Here is a 22,273-nt window from a genome sequence, read left to right as displayed (position 1 = left end):
GGCATTATCGAATGGGACACTTGAACGAACGAGCTCTAAAGAACATGGCAAATGAAAAACGTTTAGCTGACACAAATCATAATCTCCACATAAAACACAATTTTGCAGAATATTACGATCTGGGATGAACTACATAATCTAGTAAATCTTACTAGTCAATTGAAAATTAACTTCCAACTCAAAAAGATTTTCCAATGTCTGTAGACCACAAAATATGCATGAGTATTGGGCAATGGGTTCGAATGCGAACTTTTCTGGAAGAAAGACAACGTTCAGCTTCTTTCTCTCGGCTATTGTCATGTCGACAAGAATCCTGACTCTGGCCAAAAATATTACGAAGTAATGCTGTTTTATATTATACTTGAAAAAACTAAATCCGACAGAGGCTAAAATTAAAATGCAACTGTCCTGTTATCTTCCACATTTTGACGTAGGAGACATTATGGGGGGTGGGGTTTTAAAGGCATAAACGCATATTTTTATGAATTTTTTGCTGAGACATCTATGTATTTTTTTTAATTTAAAAACATAGTATACAACTTTTGAAGAACGTAAGAAAAAATTTTCAATGAAAAAGAATTACCGTGAATCTTCAGAGGCGCCTTGAAAAAAAGTTATTTTGCGATGAACATTATAACACGTGACCGAATTATCAGAAAAACAAAATGTATATTCATATTAAATCTGATAGATTTTCCGAGATAATTACAAAAAGTTATTTTTTTGTTATTCTATTTAACTAAAAAAAAATCTAAGTTAGTAATGTTAAAAATTTCAAAAGTATCGGTTCTGTAGATATTGAGGTCTGATGTTCACGAACTTAAAAAAATTCGTTTTCCGGTAAATCGATTTAAAATTTTTCATATGTAAACATTTGGAAGCACGGCCCGTTTGAAACACTGTAACTTCGTTAGTTTTACACGGATTAAATTTTGTATAGAATATTATCAACAAATTGTTGATCAGGAAAAAATGGAAATTAAAAGTTATTGAAATATAAAACATGCATTTTAATTCTTAAATCCTGCTATTGATCTTTATTTACCTGTTTAATACATTTAAACGAACATAAAGCCTATTTTACGCTTAGAAAAACACCTAAAAGTTAACGGGATATCCCTTAATAAGGAAAAAATATCAATGGACCGCGATTTCTGAAGAATGTTCGTGAGGAAATTTCTCTTCAGACTGCTTTAAAACTACGTTGGCTAAAAAAAAGTACATATACATAGGCATTTCTATCTATCTATCTATCTATCTATCTATCTATCTAATACAAACGTTAAAAATCATGTAAGCTTAAAATTGTCTAGTATGGTAAGGCGGCCTAGATGGAAAGTGAGCTACTATTCCAGTAGCAAAAGAAAAACCATGTTTTTGCTGTAGTTAAGGATTAATTCCTTAATTGTAAGCCTCTTGTTAGAGCCTGCTTCTCATAATGAGCTTTTTTAAATTTAGCATTATGAATTATGTAATAACCATTTTATTTTTTGTTTTCAGGTCTGCAGATGACACAATAACGAACCAAAGAGTTGCAATAAAAAAGATTTCACCGTTTGAACATCAAACATATTGCCAAAGGACTCTCAGAGAAATAACGATTTTGACCAGATTTAAACACGAAAACGTAACATATTTCTATATTTAAAATAAAAAAAATCCTAAATTATGATTTTCTGATGCAGTTGAACTCCCTAAGTAAGAAAGCAGCACTTGTCGGTTTAAATATTGTCTGGTTTAAGGGGATAACCCCAGTTGCACCGCAATAAAGGCTGTTTTCGTAATTTTCTTTAAACGAAAACTACTAACTGTTAAAAGCCAATCCAGTAAACAAAGTACATCTATCATATACCATACATAATAGTAATATTTTTATTAACAAATTTTAAATTATTAGTTTGTTTTCAAAATTTTGTTGCTTTGAGAATCAGATTTTGTTTTTCGGGGAACAACTGGATCATTTGAAACAAAAATGTCAAAAATAATGTAATGTAAGAATAATGTAAAAAATTATTTTTTTTTTAAATGGTTGACACTTAAAAGTTTGGGGTCAATTTTTACCAAATAAAAGGGTTTTTTGGTTCCAAAGAAGGTACTACATTTTTTTGTATTCGATACGGCATGCCATATTTCAGAAAGTTCAGGTCAATAGTTTTCAAGTTGTTTCGATCACCAAAAAAGCAATTTCGAAAATCTCGAATAACTTGTTGTACACTTTAGGGAAATTTACTCAAAGTAAATTTTACAAATGAGGAGTATAATCATGTGCGAGTTAGAAGAGCAACTTTTGTCAATTTGCTGTTATTTATCGGTTAATTTTTCAGAACTTGATATCAACTTGAACTTTTCAAAAATGTTTCTAGCTGGAAAGAAGAGCGTCAAATTTTTTTCGGTAACTGTTGATGTTGATCCATCTTTGTTGACAGTTGTCAAATACTTCCGATTGGAAGACGCTGATGTGATCCCAAAGCCTAAAATATTTCCTGATGTTGAGTTGATTAGAGTATATATGTACCTCCGCCGATATGGTTAAAATGGGGTGGAGAATCCTGACCTGACCATATGCTTGGGGTTTCTATTCTCCAGTGTCTCTCAAATGATTTGCCGTTTTTTTTTGGCCCTTTCCATGCCGGCTTAGGCCAGACTAGAAAGGCTTAATATAGCGTTTAGCGCATCGTTTGGGGTTTCGCGTAGGGCACCGCTTATGCATAAGAAGCAAACCCTTGAGCCTTGTATAGGTTTGCTGAGGTTGTCTGCTTGCTAAGAGCAGGCCACCAGGTGGATACACCGTATATCAGAATAGTCTTGACTATTGCTATGTATATCCATCCAGTTGAGGAGTTTTGGGGACATGCAATATTTCGTCCCGATGGCGTTTTTACAGGTGTAGAGGGCAAATGTTGCTTTCCTCGCTTCCTCAATGGTTGTTTAGTCTCCATTTCAAACGCTTGACTAGTACTAAACCCCAGTATCTTGCGTTGTCACTGAAGCAGAGAAAGCAGTTGTTTAGTATTGAGGGTTAATTGTGAAACCTTATATCTATTTGTAAATAGCAATAGTTCAGTTTTCGAGGGATTTACTCCAAGTATTTTTTCTGCACTCCAGTCGGAGAGTATTTTTTAGTTTGGCGGTCATTAGTTTGTTTGTGGATTTTGCCTGAGAAGATGATTGCTAAATCGGGTGCATATGCCTTAACCTTGCATACGCCCTTTCTAAGTTACATAGGAGTTTATTGATAGTAAAGTTCTATAGGGTAGGGCGTAGAGGGGTGCCCCTATTCAAGAACCTAGTTTGTGTTGAAATCCCTAGGGTGCTGGTTACCATTCTGCTTATCAGCAAATTAGAGCCAAGGATGAAATTAAAAAGAGATTCACCCCTGCTGTTTCGTGTAGGGCTTCACCACTGAGTCTGGTAAGCATTATCGTCGCAGCCGATTACCAGGCCTATTTTGAGCGCCTCACTCTTTTCGGCTAGTCGTCTGACTTGTTCGCCTGGAGGTCCTCCTTTTAGAAGGCCATATAGGCCGATGTTAGCCTGATCTCCATACTTGCTACGATGTTGTGCTGAAATTATGAAGCAGAAAAATGCGCGCACTTTGCAGATGTACAGGCGCCCGACTGTTTGCCCTAGTTTGGGATGGGGCCAGCACCCTTTTTCATCTTCGTTCTGTGTTTTTTGGGAGTGCCCGACTCAATATTAAGAAAAGGTCCACCAGATCAGAGATCTGCGAAAAATAGCGAAATATTGAACAGCGGGGTCGCCATTTCCCTGATCCTAATTGAGACTAGTTTTTAACCCGGCCCTCAGCCGGGGTGAGATGTTGTGTGGGTAAGGATGGAGACAGGTTGTATTTAATGGGAAAGCTTTGTGTATGGGTTGCTATTCACAGCTGACCTTGTAGGACGTTCGCTATTAGCAACGTGCGATTGCTTGGTCGCCCACAGCTAGGCGTCCTCCGAGCCAACTCACTAGTTCCTTGAACTAAGAATAATTTTATTAATTTACTAAATATTCTTCCTATATTTGCCTTATATATTTTAACTCTTTACGTACACTTAATTTTCTTAAATTATTCATTTTATTTGTATACCATTGCAATTAATAAAATTAATTTTGGTTCTCCCTCCATCACACGCTCAGCTTGTCTGTTGCAATTAGAAGAAGCTTGTTTTTTTGTGATGAAAACTGTGAAACAAGTAAACGCACATGCTTAATCCATATAATTTAGCAACCACATATTTTTTAATATCATTTTCACCTCGTGATTTTCTTGCCATATCCTCATATGTTGTATGCCGGGCAATGTTAACTTTTGGAATACGATAAAATTCTGTCTGTACTGATACAGATAAGTGTTTTATTATTCCTTTGATTATTGCTAAACAACACACCCTTTCTCAATTTGTTAGTCTTTGTTTGGTTAACAGTATCAAACAAATCTGAATTGAAATTTTGTGTACCACTGGCCGACAAAGCTTTTTATTAATCCTTTAAAAATTGCAAAACAACACACCCTTACTCAATTTGTTAGCTTTTGTTTGGATAACAATATCTATCAAATCTGAATTGAAAATTTTTAAACCACTGTCGGACAAAGCGTTTTATTATTCTTTGAATATTGCAAAACAACACACCCTGTTTGTCAAACTCAATCTTATTCAAGTATTTATAAAATTAGTGGTCGGAATTTATTTGAATTGCACTTTTTGAAAAAAAAATTAAAATGAATCATACGTGTTTGTATATCAAATGTAAGGATAAGGATAAGCCCACCATCGTTGCACTCGAGGGGTAAAGTCAAGTTTAGTGCGTAAAACCAAACCGATTTGTTTAACCTATTATAGCTCCTGACATATGTTTGCAATGGAGTGAATGTGACTTTTCATACCCTTTTAGGTATATATATTCTTTCCTGGCAGTCTGTCTGTCTGTTTTAATACCGTTTGCGAGCTCAGTTTAAAATTTAGCGATCTGAAACATTCACAGTCGTCCTTAAACATGTGTATGCAGATCAAGCTTAAAAAGCGCCCCGATCGGTCGTCTATATCCTATAGCTCCCATAGGAACAATCGGATTTAACTTACAAGAATTGAAGATATTTCGCACAGTATATAATATATTAACATGAATATTTCCAAATCGTATTTTATATGCATACCTTAATCGGGGTAAAAGCGCACGGACGTCTGTTTCTTATAGCTTTCATAGGAACAATTGTTAAAAGCTGTGAAAATATCCCTTATATTTATATTTTTATTTGAAATTTTTGCAGTATAAGGGCTACTGACATGAAACTAAGCTAATCTATTTTATTTATGTATTCCTTACTCTGGGTAAAAGTGCTTGACAATCAGACAACTATGTACTACAGCTGCCATTTAAAAATTAAATTGGTTACATATATGTAATCTTATTATACTCTTGCGGTGAATATTATAATTTTATTCAAAAGTTTGCAACGCAGTGACATTTGATCAGCATCACTAGAAGGGTCAATATAGCCATGTCCGTCTGACCGTTTGTACGCAAAGAAGTCTCTGTCCTATAGCTCTCTAAATGAAACTTTTCCGAGAGATGTCTTTCTACTGCAGGTTGTATATTAGTCGGACGACTAAATCATATAGAGCCCATTGTAAAAATCCAAATAAATGAAAAAAGTTATATTTTTTTTTAAATTCTTCGGTTAAAAATGGTTTAATAAGAACAATCTGAAAAATAAAAAATATAGAAGAACAAAAATTATTTCGCTGTTTTAAATTTTTTTTTTTTTGCATTTTTTTTTGAGGTATAGTGGTTTTTCTTACGGTTTTAATTTGATTAAAATCTTGGAACTTCTTAAACATAACTTATCTAGTGCTCTCCAGAGCGAAGCGGAGACTTGGAGGGAGTTGGATCGGAAGAGCGGACAGCTGATGGAGACCTTTGGAGGAACTGTCGCTCTAGAAAATACAAACGCCTATTTGGCGTGAACAAATTGAATAAGTCTTATTAGTCTGTCTTCTGTTTTCGCTGCCAACAACCACTCGAGTTGCACTCTCGAAACACGATCTGCAGCGTCGGGCTGTTACCCTTCCCTTCCCCATATTCATGTGCCGTTTTTCTCAGCGCGAGTCATGCAATCTGCTCCCCTATTATCGCTGCTGTAAGTTAAAGTTTTGTCATCATTCTTAACCAACTTCACTTGTTGTACCAGCACCCCCTTTTAAATGGTTTTTAGCATCACATGTATTAAATTTCACATCAAGAATCTATTGATAAAAAACTCGGCTAGTTCCATTAACGTTAACAATAAATTCTGTCTATTCCATTTATACCCTTGCAGAGGGTATTATAATTTCAGTCAGAAGTTTGCAACGCAGTGAAGGAGACATTTCCGACCCTTTAAAGTATATATTCTTGATCAGCATCACTAGGAGAGTCGATCTAGCCATGCCCGTCTTTCCGTCCGTTTCTACGCAAACTTGTCTCTCAGTTTTAAAGCTATCTGCATGAAACTTTCCCAAAATTTGTATTGCTGTTGCAGGCAGTATATAAGTAGGAACGAGCCGGATCGGAAGACTACAGCATATAGGTCTCATAGGAACAATCGGAAAAATAAATGAAAAAAAATTATAGCTTTGCTGTATTTTATTTTTAGGTTTTCGACATATAGTAATGGTTAAAAATTTCAGAATTACGGCTTCAATTTTATTAAAATCGGACGATTATATGATATAGCAGCTGTAGGATCGATCAGATAATTTAGCGGAAAACATATTAAACATACGCGCATAAAAATGGAAATATAGTTGTTTTAAAGAATATTTAATTATTGCAATAGCTCGCTCTAAGGGTTTATGACTGCGGCTTTTTGAAGCTTGCTTCCTTTCTTGGTAAATAGTCGCGTTAACCATCAAACATTACGACAGCAGTGTATTCTACAGCATCAGGATGCTTTGCTATTTGATGATATCCACATGCCATGTCTAAAAGGGAAAATGATTAGCAGCACAGAATCAGGCAATTTTGAGCAATACGAGGAATTTGTCTGGAACGGTGTTTGAGCTTTAGTCTCTATAATCAACACAGAGTCTATTCGAATCACTTTCCCTTTTTTACAAGCAAAATAGCGTATGGGAAACAGCTGGCAACCATTTTTAAAAATGATTTCACTCAATGCTAAGATCGCACACATGGGTTAAACCTGCAAACCTCTGCTCTTCATGCAGTTGCATAATAAGTCTACTGTCAGTGTGCGATTTCTCTAAATCACGTATATAGCAGGAATTGGTACAGATCCCACTTCTGATATCGCTCCTTTTAATTCTTTTACCGAAAATCTTGACTTGATACAGTATTATTTGTGATGTGATGTCGACAAGTTTGCTACTTCAACTGCCTTTTTATCATGTCATCCAGAAATTCCTAGGTAAACTTTGACAATTCCTTTGTCATTTTCCTTACTACTTTAATCCTCTGAACGAACCTTTCAATAGAATTGAATAGAATTGACTAAAAAACTTACATCATGCTCAAAGGGGGAAGTATAAATGAAACAATGAAAGTCCTGCGGTTTTTTTTTTATTGAATTATCAATATTTCTTAAAAATGGTTAAAATTAAGCGATTTAAGTCTAATATCTGGTGGAAGACAATTTCGCCTCTGTTGATCAAAGATAGCCTCTTCTGCAATAGTGCTGCCTTCAAGCGGTCCAGTTGTTGGGAGCAGCTCATAGTGGATGATTCCCTGCCAGTCCCACCAAACACTTCAGAACCTTCCTGGCCGTATGTGCGGTCTTGGCCACCGTGAGCCGCTTTACCGCGCATCGACCACGACCGTTTGCGCCTCACGTTGTAATAAGTAATCAATTTTTCATCGCCAGTCACCATCCGCTTTAGAAACAAGTCGATACGGTCAAAGTTTTTTTTTCTGCGTCACTTCGTTCTGCACCCATACGTCAAACTTCTTTGTGAATCCAAGCTTCTTTGTGAATCCAAGCTTCTTTGAATGGATTATAACGGTTTGATGACTCATACCCAGCTCTTGCCCGATGCTACGGCTGCTACTCTGCCGGTCTCTCTCGACCAATTCAACGATTTTGTCGCAATTTTGGACAATAGGCCTTCCGTTAAAACGTTGAAACCATCGTTGTATGGTGGAACTAGAAACTGTACCGGGTCCATAAACTGCACAAATTTTATTGGCGGCCTAGGATTTATTTTTGTCTTTGTTTTAGTACTGTAATATGTATACGCCATAGCTCATGAACGACTGAACCAAACAACAAAGGCGCGTGAAAAGACCATTCCAGCGAGCTATAGCATGACCCGATGCGATGAATACAAATAAAACTACGCGCTTACAACTTTTTTGACACACTTTTATAATGGTCTCAAAACAGTGTCGAGCAGTAGAGCAGAGCGGTCGTGCTTTTAATCACTCCGCCAAATATTTTTTGATTTATCAGCAACAGAAACCACTAAAAAACCAGAAAGAAAGCAAACTTCGGCAAGCCGAAGTTTATATACGCATGCAGCTGTAAAAATTAAATATTCCTTAAAACATGTAAATATCAAATTATATGCGTATAAGTTTAAAAACATTGAAGCTTTGAAGATTTTTACCTTAGTTATTCGATCGTTCGTATGACAGCTAAGATATGATATGATATCAGTTTCCGATTTTAATAAAATTTAATGCGTAAATCTGAACTACTAAACCATTACTATGTCCTAAAGAATAAAAAAACAGGAAAGGAAGCAAACTTCGGTAAACCGAAGTTCATATACCATTTACCCTTGCAGCTATTGCCAAAATTAACAAGAAAGAAAGCAAACTTCGGCATGCCGAAGTTCATATACCCTTGCAGCTATTGCAAGAATTAATATGAAAACTTTAAAATTATGATTTACTTCCGTATATGTTTAAAAACTTGAAGCTATGATGATTTGCAGCTCAATTATTAGATAGTTATTTTTTATATATTTTTATACCCTTGCCGAGGGTATTATAATTTCAGTCAGAAGTTTGCAATGCAGTGAAGGAGACATCTCCGACCCTATAAAGTATATATATTCTTGATCAGCATCACTAGGCGAGTCGATCCAGCCATGTCCGTCTGTCCGTCCGTCTGTCCGTCCGTCTGTCCGTCCGTCTGTCCGTCTGTCCGTCCGTTTATATGCAAACTAGTCTCTCAGTTTTAAAGCTATCTGCATGAAACTTTCCCAAAAGTTGTCTTTCTATTGCAGGTAGTATATAAGTCGGAACGAGCCGGATCGGACGACTATAGCATATAGCTCCCATAGGAACAATCGGAAAAATAAATGAAAAAAAATTATAACTTTGCTGTTTTTTAATTTTTTGTTTAGTTCTTCGACATATAGCAATGGTTAAATATTTCAGAATTATGGTTTAAATTTCATCAAAATCGGACGACTATAGCATATAGCTCCCATAGGAACAATCGGAAAAATAATTAAAAAAAAATTATAACTTTGCTGTTTTTTAATTTTTTGTTTTGTTCTTCGACATAAAGCAATGGTTAAATATTTCAGAATTATGGTACAAATTTCATCAAAATCGGACGACTATAGCATATAGCTCCCATAGGAACAATCGGAAAAATAAATGAAAAAAAATTATAACTTTTCTGTTTTTTATTTTTTTGTTTAGTTCTTCGACATTTAGTAATGGTTAAATATTTTCGATTTACGGTTTAAATTTCATCAAAGTCGGACGACTATATCATATAGCTCCCATAGGAACAATCGGAGAAATAAATGAAAAAAATTATAACTTTTCTGTTTTTTAATTTTTTGTTTAGTTCTTCGACATTTAGTAATGGTTAAATATTTCCAATTTTCGGTTTAAGTTTCATCAAAGTCGGACGACTATATCATATAGCTCCCATAGGAACAATAAAAATATATAAAATAACTATCAAATAATTGAGCTGCTAATCATCATAGCTTCAATGTTTTTAAACTTATACGCAAGTGAATTATAATTTTAATGTTTTCAAAAATGTTTAATTCTTGCAAAAGCTGCAAGGGTATATGAACTTCGGCTTGCCGAAGTTTGCTTTCTTTCTTGTTTTTATTTCTATGGGAGCTATATTATGTAGTCGTCCGAATTTGATGAAATTTAAACCGTAATTCTAAAATATTTAATCATTACTATATGTCGAAGAACTAAAAAAAAAATAAAAAACATCAAAGATATAATTTTGTTTGTATTTTATTTCCGATTGTTCCTATGGCAGCTATATGATATAGTCGCTTTAAATTTGAGAGACTAGTTTGCGAAGAAACGGACGGACAGACGGACGGACGGCCTAGTGATGCTGATCAAGAATATATATACTTTAAAGAGTCGAAAATGTCTCCTTCACTGCGTTGCAAACTTCTGACTGAAATTATATTCTTGAAGACATTAAAATTATGATTTACTTGCGTATATGTTTAAATGCATTGAAGCTATGATGATTTACAGTTATTTGAGTTCCTATGGCAGCTCTATGATATCGTTTTCAGATTTTAAATAAATTAAAAGTGTATTTTTGAACTGTTAAATAATTAAATAATCAAAGAGAATTTCTAAAAAAAAATTAAAAAATAAAAGAGTTAAATTTGTTTAATGGGAGCTTTATGTTATAGTCCTCCGATTTTAATGAAATTAAAACCGTAATTCTGAAATATTTATCCATTACTATATGTCGAAGAAAAAAAAAAATTAAAATTATTCTTTAAAAAAACGATTATATTTACCACAAAAACTGTAATTAATATTATTTTATCCCTGTTTATACTCTTGCAGTACTGTCAGAATTTCGCAACGCAATTAAAACGACTTTTCCGACTATGTGAAATAGGGGTTCCCTGTTTTGCAATATAAATGTAATTAATATTGACAATACATTTGTTTTTAAAGTGGAGCAAATCACTGGACGCAACGCGCAAGCTGCATTTACTTTTTACGCAAAAAGACTGGCGATTCGCTACAATTTGAATACTGTTAGTTAAAACAAGTTTTGTTTTGATTTTGTTATTCAAAAGAAAACGCTTTGGAAAAAGAATAAGCCTAAATATGATTTTCTTTCAAGTTTATACAAAGAATATAAAACAACACAAAAGAATATAAAAAAACAAATTAATGAAAATTCATTTGTTCATTATTTTTTTCGATTAGAAAAAATCTGTGAATGTATGTTTAATGACGTTTACATGTCTTTTATACATTTTTATAATGACGGAGTCAAACTGCACCAGAAATCAAATATTCATAGAATCATAATATAAATTTGTTTAATTTAGAAATCATATTACATTTTTAGATTATTGATATTCGAGACATTCTTCGAGTTGATAGCATAGACCAAATGAGGGATGTTTATATTGTACAGTGTTTAATGGAGACTGATTTGTATAAACTACTTAAAACACAGGTAAGAATGTAGACTTATATTAAAATGTAACAGCCTGCAAATATACCTATTTTATATCGACTTTCGTTTTGTGTAGATTTTTTAAGGAACAAAATACTGTAATAGTTTTTAACATCATTTTGAAAAATAAAAGTAAATCGGAAATAGATATTTTTTAAATTCCTACTGTTCCTGCTGCTAACTAAAATTTGAGTGTATTCGTAACTAATGTATTGTATAACTACAAAGTTATTAGTACAAAATTCAAGTGCAATATTGCTTTATATTTATATTTTATATTTGCTTTATATTTTTTTTTCAAATTAGTAAACTACAAAATTTGTTAAATGATTAAATTGTTTACGCTATTTTTTTAATTATCCCTAACGATACAAGTATAAAACTTTTAATTTAATGCGCTAGTCGCAAAGGACAAGGTGTAAAACACATAATATATTTTAAGATTACTAAGAACAATTTTAGTTCAACTAATTCTATTTTTACGTTTCAAAACGGATATAAAAAAACGAGCGAATATTTTCTCAATTATCTTTTGAATAGCCTATCGGTTTATTTGTGGAATGACTTCATGTGGAAGACTTAATATAGAAGTAGGTCATCCGATTGAATAATTTTTCAATTTTGTCCTAATCAAAAGAAAAAAAAAAAGAGAACAAACAAGACGCGGTAGCGGTCACCATTGGCGGTTAGAGCGGCTGCTTTAGATTCGAAGAAAAGCGGACGAATGATGCCGCCTGACAACATACCGCACCAAACAGTCATTGCGGGTTTTTGGAACGCCAAATGTGGAATTTCAACTTATTGACGTAATCACCAAAGTCGAAATGAGCTTCATCTTATAATTTGATTTTTTCACTGTGCAAATCTAAACAACTTTAAAGTTCAATTTTTATTCCAAAAGTTCTACACGGGTACCATGTGCTAATTTACAAATTTAAAAAAATGCACGCAGAAAATAAGCAACATATAGGTAACAACATATATTACAAACCCGTAAATTGAATTTCCATTTAAAATTTAAAAGTTTCACGTTGCTTCGTTGGAGAATTATGAATTTCGAACTGCATCCCGAATTTAAGTCAATTGTAAACACTTGGTGTTTGTTTAAAGACTGACAGCTGATAATAACAGACTGGACTGTCATATTAACATTTGCGGTATTCTTAATACGTTCGCATTTAAAAATCTAAAAATTGCATAAAAAAAGTACATGTATGCCAAGAAAACGGGTCAAATACCGCATAGTGCAGTTTAATGACCGAAAAGTTAAAAAAAAAATAAAAAATTAACCATAGAAGTACTTAATTTGTATTTTGTTTTTTATGTTTTGTTTTATTTTTCTTAACAGTTATGGTTCTAACAATTTTATAAGTTTTTTTTTTAATTTAAATGGAGGTGTGCATTAAAATTAATTAATTTAATGCTATTAGGAAGTTGGTTCCACAAGCGAACGGCATTAATAACAAAATGGTTGTGAGAGCTGGCTAACTAGGAGGTCAAAATGACTCTGGTAATTAGTAGACGAATGTTACTAGGCAATAAATATTTTGTTAAGTTAAGTTGTCGGAGCATTCCATTCGTTTTGCCTACTTTGGCATCTATCTTTACACTAGAGCGTGCTTTTTATTCCAATGCCTAAATTTTATCTTTTTGGGAAAAACTCAATTAAAATGCTTGGCAAAATATGCGTGTCCAGTTCTGAAATTCCCTTCCCTGTATTTTCCTGCGGCATGTTCGAAAAACAACATCTAGCGAAGTTCTGACAAAGCAGGCTTACAAAATATCTGTCGGCACTTCTGGCACTGCCGAAGTACGCACTGGTACATTTATCAATTTTTAAGATTATATTTAAATGATTTTTATTGATTTAATGTTATAACATGTTGGAAGTTATTGTAAAGTTGCGATAGACAACATGTTCATGTTTGATTATCTGCCTTATGTGATTTTAATTAAAAGTCATTGTTATGGTCGGATATACCCTGGCACGCGCCATGCAGAATTTTCGGTTTCGTTTCCCTTCTCCCCATTCGCTTTGCACTTGAATTCGACTGAAATAGAGTAAAAGTGAAAACTTTAATTGATTTTGAATTAATCAGGTAAGTGCATAAATATATATAAATAAATATTGTTTAAAGCATTGTGAAATTAAATCGTGGTAAAATAAAGTTGTTAAAAAAAAAACGCGAGCCACGGAAACCATTAGTGCAAATGAATTTATTTTTGGTGATAAAAGTGCAGTTTATGTGAAAGTGCTGTTATTGTGATATTTTTACTCGTCTCAAAAGTTGTGTTAGGTCAGGTTAAAAAGTTGCAAACAAGTTTTTCACTAAACTATCAGGAATAAAAATTTCACAACGTTAAACCAAAATAAATAATAACAGCAGATAAAATAATTATAACAATAATAATAAATAAACTATATATTATATATATAATAAATAAATATAATACATTTAATAAATATAATAAATTAAATAAATATAATAAATTAAATAAATATAATAAATAAAGAGATTATAATAATAATAATAATAATAATAATAATTTTTTATTTGCGATAAAAGTTTCACACATACTGCACTTTAATTGAAATTAAAGAAAAATCTCGTTTAAAGTAGTTACGAAGATGGCAATCTCTAATAAAATCCAAAACCTACTCTTCTCTGTGGATTGTAAGTAAACCAAATAAAATCGAATTAATTTAATTTTTATATGAATACAATTTTTATTTCTTAGAAGACGACTTTTTAACGGAAACCCCGGAAAACAGCTGCGATCCCTTACCAGGATCCCCACCAAAGGATCAGGTGGAAGAGGTAAAGGTGAGGGTTCGTGACTTAGAGTGAAAACTGCACGCCAACACGAAGACCCTTAAGATTTTAAAGCCACTGCCATGCTGCATATATTCCATAAGAGAAATTCCAAGAATGCAGAAGTCCGCGATTCGTTCCCGATCCAAACCGCCTATGTAAGTATAAATATTATGAAGAAGATGAGCGTGCAATTTATTAAGTTTTTTCTACAGAATAGGACCATCACCACAATCCTGAAGCGAAGCAACCTGCCGAAGGCTAAAAAAGGAGTTTAAGCAGAGCACCTTCTTTGCGGTTTCATCATAGACGCCGTCAACGGAAAAAAGGCCCTTAAAGGCATTCCAGCGTTCTTTTACTTGATAGTATATTGAGCAAAATACATCAGATTTTGTATTTTATTCTAATATATAGATATGTCGGCGCACACTAAGAGTGTGTGGATGTTGGTATGAGTGTATGGGTATACAGTCTCTGGAAAATTCCAGAAGCCTCTAACGGTGCTTTGTTTGGTTGTATGTGTATTGTCGCTTAAGAAGTACCGTTTTAGCGGGGCGACAGCGTTGTGTTGCTGTCGCCGAGTGTGGTTCGGTGGTAAGCACAGAAAGAAGAATGGATGACGCTGGTAGTTGCGTTTAGGATTTCGTGCGTGTGAAACCGAAACTCGCTGCGCTATTACAATGTCGGAAAATAATAACAAAGCTGCAACATATATATATACGTATTTTGATTACAGACAGCATATTTGCGTTGGGGGGGCCAGCAGCCGGCGGAAAAGTTCTTGTGCACGCCTTAGCCTGCGCCAAAAACAACTCAAAAAAAAAAAATAATAATATATAAATGTTAAAAATATAAATTTTAATAAAAGTTACTAAATTTTTAGTGTTTTTTTACTAGGATTTCCGGAAAGATTCCTTAGCTAATTTCCGAGGAAATTCCCTCAGGATTTTCCCCAGGATTTATGGCAGGATTTCCGAGGAATTCCAAGGGGTGTTCACTATTATTTTTTCACTAGGATAAACGCAGGAATTCATCGGGATTTTCCCCAGGAATTACTATTGATTTTTTTATTATTTTCATCAAGAATTCCTCGGAAATTTGCCTATTGCTTAAGTTCCATATTCCCGAGAGATTTCCGAGGGGAATTCGATCTAAAAATCCGTCGGTTTTTATTTTCGAAATTCCATAGTAATTACCGAGGAATTCCTTTAGAACTTCGAATTCCTCGCCACATCCACTGGAATCCTCGATTTCTTAGGGAGTTTTTAGGATATAAAACTGTATGTACATTAGGACGTCATCTTCATACATATATATCACTTCGCTTAATAAGCCGGCCTGACATATGTATATAGTGAGGTAGTGTTCAAAAATCGATTTTTTTATCGGAAGTATCGATTATCATAAGCAATGTGTAAAAAACTCACAACCTGACCACGTGTTTTTAAATTATAAACCCTAATGTAATGCAACCTGTATCACACTGTTATTTGATGAAAAAAATACGGTAGAAGCGAAATTTTGGGTTGAGAAGCATTAACCCAATTCTTTCCCAGGATAATAAACATGTGCATAAAGTTAGCAGTACAACTTTCAAAATCTAATCTTTTTATAATTAATTATAAAGTCTGGACCTTAAATTTTTTAGGCGAGATAAATCCATATTAAACCACTTAGGTTTATTGGATTTCGACAGATAATGTAACGGAACACACAAAGGAAGGATTTCAATGCACTATAAAAGATGCTAACGGCCTCAGCCATGTTAGTGCATAAATAAAGTTCGGATTATCTACATTTATATACATGTATTTAAAGCAGTGTGTTGGTTTCCTGCATGAAATTGGTTTCCTTATCAGCTGAAACGTTTCTAGAAGTTCAAAGACAGAGAAGAGAAAAAAAAACTGTAAGTCGAGTTGATACACGAAGAATCTAAGAACCTCCGTAAATTTTAATTATTTAAAGTCACCTATGTTTGGGTTCCGCAGAAAACTTCTACCTAAGCGGTACGAAAATAATCGTAAAATATTAAATAGGTGCAATTATGCACAAGATGTCTTAAGCATCTTAATGTGCAGAGGTGTACAATTGAATATTTGTGTACGCTTTGTAATAAGCTAATACTCAGAAGAGATACTTAATAACGTGGGTTGGACCTAGAGTCCAAAAAGAAATTTTATATATATTTTTGAATTGGCGTAAATGGAAATACGTTATATCAGCGGGCATAGAAAAAATGTGCCGACAGATATTTATTGATGACAAAGATCAAGAATATCAATATATATTATGGAGAGATTCTCCGGAAGATAAGATAAAGTACTATAAATTAAAAACAGTAAGCTATGGTACTGCCTCTGCTCTATATTTGGCTACTAGAGTTCTGGTAGATATAGCAGATAAGTGTAAAAAATAAAGAAATTGGTAATATAATTAGAAATGACTTTTACATGGATGATCTCATGACAGGAGCCGATTCAGTTTTAAAAACTACAACATGAACACGTATAAATTTAAGTAAATGAGCTGAACACAGCAGCGACTTGAGCCAAAGAAAATATATATACACATTACATGTAAATAACCATCGCGAGCGGTCATAGACTGTCTTTGACTATAAGTGATATCAGGGTAGTTCTGATCTCCCTTATCGCACTCAAGTATGTTTTCCCAAATTAGGGATAATAAATGCACTCCGTGGGATATTATAAATAAGATAATAATCCCGATTAGAAGATTTTATGAGCTCTGTGCATATCACTTTGTCAATCTTTCTAGAGTCATAATTTACGATCTGTTACCTGAACCATGCAAGGGAACAGTTGTTAGCACTGGTAATCTGTAAGTGCAGGCCACTTGATCATTCAAATATTATCACTTAAAATGTTTCCCACACTGCACAAAGGACTTATGCAAAATAGTAGCATCTTTTTAGCCAACATGCTAAAGTCGGCAATGTGAATCCGAAACTATTGCCGAGCTTGTTGTTGTGAGGGCGGAACTCACCGTTGTAACAGTGCTGGTTGATGATGACCCAGCTGACGTGGTCATGCTAACTTGCATTGTTTTTGGCGATTTCTTGCGGAGTAATTGGCGACTGAGAGTGCCAAGGGGTGTTCAGCAAGCTAAGGGGTGCGGGATATACCGATTAATCGTACTCTTCGGTGCTTTTCGGAGAGTAGAAAGAGAAATATGCGTTTCTTCGATCGGTTGAGAGCCTACATTCGGCTTCTGAGACTTCTGGGTTTTTCGATCGTTTTGTCGGAAATGACGTGGCGCACGGATGCCGCTTGTATTTTATTGTATGTTGGCACATTCAATTGATTTTTCCACGTTGACATCTTGGTCAATTCTAGTTTTAATTTTATATATATTTATATTATGCACAATCAAGCACATTTTTTTTAATTATGTGCCTATGAGTGCCTATAAGGGTTTTTTTGCGTAACTAATTATTTATATAATTTTTTTTTTTTTTTATTTTGACTGGCCTTTTTGCTGATTTTGGCAGAGCGATTAAAACAAGACCGCTCTGCTTGTCTGCTCGAGTACATGATGACATATGCTGACTTAAAAATCGTTCAGATGGTGAATCAACGAATGAAAATCAAAAGCCCAGTTTAAAATAAGTTAAAACGCTCCATATTGGTATTTTTGTCTACTGCAAAATATATATATATATATATATATATATATTGTAACGAATCTTAACGTGGTGCTGCCGGAATGACGACGTTTGCCCACCGAAAAAAGAGAATGAAGAGAGAAAGTGAAGTGATCCGGGCTATCAACTCTTCGGAACTATCGCGTACTTTACAACGTTGCCATTTTGTCCGAATATCGAAAGCTCTTTGAAAGGGTTTCCGTAGATCTGGTAACTTTCGTTGAAAAAAGGAAAAGCAATAAATAACATACATTTTTTTAACATTCTTGTTTTGGTTAGTTAAATTTATTGAAATGGAGGTAAATAATTTTAACAACTTCATTTTTTGTTATTTTTCAGAGGCTAAGTAATGATCACATCTGTTACTTCTTGTACCAGATATTGCGCGGACTAAAGTACATACACTCGGCGAACGTCTTGCATCGGGACTTAAAGCCAAGCAATCTTCTGTTGAACAAGACTTGCGATTTAAAAGTATGTATATCCATTTTTTTCACTCTGGTTGTTTTTTCTTCTTTTATACTTTTGCAGAGGGTATTATAATAAATTTATATAAATTCCTGATCAGCATCACTAGGTATCTAGCCATGTCAGTCCGGAGTGAAACCTCCGCCCCTCCGCCTATCCGTCTGACCATCTGAACGTTTTTACGCAAACTAGTCTCTCAGTTTTAAAGCTATCTAAATGAAACTTGTTCCAAAACTATTCATTCTATCGCAAGTAGTACACAAGATGGAACGAGCCGAATCGGACCACTATATCATATTAGCCCAAGTGGAAATAAATACGAAAGAATACTATTACTTCGCTGTTTTTAATTCATTTTATAACATATAAGGGTGTCAAAAAAGTTACGGTATTTTGATAGGTGTCGTTGCAAGCGCGTAGTTATACATAGTCTTTTGTTTGTTGTTTGATTCAGTCGTTCGTTAGTTATAGTGTTGCAAATATGGAGCAAAATACAGAGAAAATCCGAAATATTTTACAGTACTACTACCGATACAGTTTTCATTTCCACTGCACAACGATGGCTGTCGAAGATGCGCCACGCTCCGGAAGGTCTGCCGTCGAAAATTGCGACAATTGCTTGGACTCACAAATAAGCTTTTGAACTGCAAGCAAATCGACGCGTTTCTGAAGCGGATGGTGACTGGCGATGAAAAGTGGGTCACTTACAACAACGTGAAGCGCAAACGGTCGTGGTCGAAGCGAGTTTTCTTCGAATTTTTTGCCAATAGGAAAGCGAGCTCCTATAAGTTAGCAGCTCATTATGAAGTTAGCAATGATATGGCTTAACTCGCATGATTGTAACCAATTTTATTAATAATTGAAAAGTCAATGAAAATACCGTAGACCTTTTTGACAACCTTACACCTTAAGATATAGAAATAGTTTTATACTTAAAAAATATGGTTTTAATTTAATTATACTCGGACGATTATATCATTTAGCTCCCATAGAAACAATTAACAAAATGTTAAAACTCCCTTGTTCCCTATTCGCCCCGTCATATCCGACAAATAGATCGAAAAGTGCATTAAATTGTGTTCGCCAAACCCAGAATCTCAGAAGCCGAGCGTAGACTCCACAACCGATCGACGAAACGTTTATTTTTCTACTCTGCAAAAAGTACCGAAGAATACCACGAATCGGTCACCCCCGCGCCATCATCTTGCGGAAAACCCCTTGGCATTCTCAGTCGCCAATTAGTCGGAAAGAAATTGCCAAAGCAATAAACACGTAAGCATAAACACGTCATCTGGATCATTATTAACCGCACTGTTTGAACGGTGAGTTCCGCCCTCACAAAAACAACTACAACAAGCTTGGCAACAGCGTCGGTTTCACACTGTAGCCGACCTACAAATCTCGGCCTAAACGCATATTGGTACCGTCATCACAAAATGCACCACACCGGCATAATGTAAAGAAAAAGCTTAGCCCGCAACCAAAAATGCACCAAACCGGCATAATGTAAAGGAAAAGCTTAGCCCGCAAGTAAAAAAAAAAATTGTTTTTAAATTGGTCAATACCAAAAACCCTCTTTTCGAAAAATAAGTTCGCACTGCTGGACAATACCGACGAAGTAGAGACTAAACTAGCCCAAACCGCTTCGCATTTACTTACGTGAAACAATAAAGAACGAGCTGGTAAACTCAATTACACAGGCTTAAAAATTTGAATTGATGAAGTTCTCTAGAGATCAAACCTTGATTTTCGGGTGCAGGGAGTCCAAAATTGTAAATACCGTTTTTTATCTGTTTTCATGCCATTTTTTCCAGTTCTGTTTAATCGATTCAGCTTTTTAACGGTCATCGATAGCTTATTTCACTACAAATAGATCTCTCTTCAACTTCCAAATACATGTTATCAGGATAGGTTTTCGAAAATGTATGCTAGAACTCAACAAAGTTTAAACAAATTTCTAAATCTGAAGTTCTGACAGTATTAATTAATTCTTAGAAAACACACGCTCGAAAATCAAAAATAGTTGTATCACTTTATCTTGTAGACGGAACATTCACGACATTGCGCCGGTAAATTTATTTTGTGCTTGCCATAAAACCCCTTCAAAAAACTTTTGCAATTCCAGAATAAAAACAAAAGAGAACGCTATAGTCGAGTTTCCCGACTATTAAATAACTCAGCCAACAAACTTCAAACAGAGCAGAGGACTTAATAAACCTTAACTTCAAAAATATAAGCTCGATTTTAATAATTTTTGCGTCTACCGATAGATATGACCAAAACACACACACAGAGTCTCAGAGTGACGTGCCAGATGTGTTTAGCGTTTCAAGATTTGTGGGCCTTAGATTGGGTGTGGCTCCGTTTTGCGCTGCCTAGGAACTACTATAATCTGTAGGCAGACGGACAAACAAACGGACAGACAGACGGTCAGACAGACAGACAGACAGACAGACGGACAGACAGACGGATAGACGGACGGGCAGAACGATGGACAGACAGACGGACATGGCTTGTTCGACTCGGCTATTGATCCTGATCAAGAGTATATATCACGACAGTACTTGTAGTGACGAGAGCGTGTGCATAGGAGACTACTATTATATACCCGCAGAATTGAAAAACTGCTGTGATGGTGCGTTCGTGACGTAAAACACCATCGCTAAATGAATAAAAATTGCATACCAAGACTTTTAGAAAATTTTTGGTTGAGGAGAAAGGGCGGTGAAAGTGACATACTAAAAATATTTTTAAGTGGAGTTATTGAGCTTGGGTTGGAAAAATATTACACCTTTTCAAATTAAATTTTATTCAACGCATTCGACTAAATAAATAATTTTTTTTATATGTTCCCATTCGTCTCGCTGAGATAAAAAATGCCTGTTTAGGCATGCAAACATTTAATAAATAATGTCCTCTCTAAGAACTTTCTTATAAAAGTCAAACGGTTCTTCCCTGCACAAGCTAGAGCTGTCGCAGTTTTTCTACCAGATGGAAATAGACATTAAGGTTATCTCAGAATACTCCGAATTTACAGTAATTTACACTAATAGCAATCCCACGAATCACCCCACGGTGGTACTGGTATATTGGTAAAAAAAACGTATGTAGCACAATCTACGAAACAACCTACTTGCAGGCTTCAACAATAAGCACAAACTTAAACTGAGGTATGATCTCACTGCCCTCCGCGATTTGCTGTTAACGAAAGCCAATTTATGCACTTCTTTTATTCATTAGGAGGTCGGTTCCTATCAGCAGGTGACTATAAGGCGAAGCACACTCACTAGGGATATCGTCTTTAAAACCGAAAGACAGACAACTACAGCGCAACTACATACAGCGCGATTATTTAACAAAGCAATATACTTGACTTTGTCTCGCTAGGAAGACCTACTTACTGACTAGCTGACCCGAAATGACTTAGTCAACACAGAAGAATTCACGGTAATCTCATACGTGCCGAAAGTCTATCTGAATTACCAACTGACCACTCACCCTTTTAAGTACCCTCAGTTGTCCAGAAACCATTAGCTCTTAACAACGAATATAACGAATTGGCTAGAATACAAAAAGTATATCAGTCCCATGTCAACCTAGAACCAATCATGAACAGCACTGGGCTGCCAGCTGCCAGAGAAAAAACCAGTAGCTGCTGCACGCAAGCTTTCGAGAATACTGATGCAAGAAAAATAGCAGGCCAAAGAAACTTCCCACTCTTGAGAAAGCTCATCCCAATATAAACTTACAGCGATGCAGAAAAAGCCATCGTATTCCCAAAACACATTTACAACGTTTTTAAACATTGGAGCTGCAGACACGTGCACAGTACCAGTAATAAACCAAACCCCATTCCAAAAACTAAAATCTCCAAGGTCATCAAGGATCATCTGAAGCCAAATAAAT

At 34.8% G+C, this 22,273-nt stretch overlaps 1 protein-coding gene across 6 annotated transcripts in view; it reads left to right on the top strand.

The window, feature by feature from the left end:
- The window catches only part of LOC108150556 (mitogen-activated protein kinase ERK-A), a 155,237-nt gene that overhangs the window by 41,543 nt on the left and 91,421 nt on the right, over positions 1-22,273 (top strand). For 4 of the 6 annotated variants that reach the window (XM_041710136.1, XM_041710135.1, XM_041710134.1 and 1 more), the window contains exons 3-5: positions 1,501-1,627; positions 11,312-11,422; positions 18,239-18,373. In XM_041710136.1, the coding sequence (XP_041566070.1) occupies positions 1,501-1,627; positions 11,312-11,422; positions 18,239-18,373 (373 nt within the window). Of the gene's footprint in view, positions 1-1,500; positions 1,628-11,311; positions 11,423-18,238; positions 18,374-18,430; positions 18,458-22,273 lie in introns of those variants that run through there. The other 2 variants (XM_041710138.1, XM_041710137.1) reach the window with 2 other exon arrangements.

Source organism: Drosophila elegans, unplaced genomic scaffold (assembly GCF_018152505.1).
Source record: "Drosophila elegans isolate 14027-0461.03 unplaced genomic scaffold, ASM1815250v1 contig_801, whole genome shotgun sequence".
In the NCBI taxonomy this organism is placed as follows: domain Eukaryota; kingdom Metazoa; phylum Arthropoda; class Insecta; order Diptera; family Drosophilidae; genus Drosophila; species Drosophila elegans.
The sequence above is the reverse complement of the archived record's forward strand: the minus strand, read 5'-3'. Positions and strand labels throughout refer to the sequence as shown.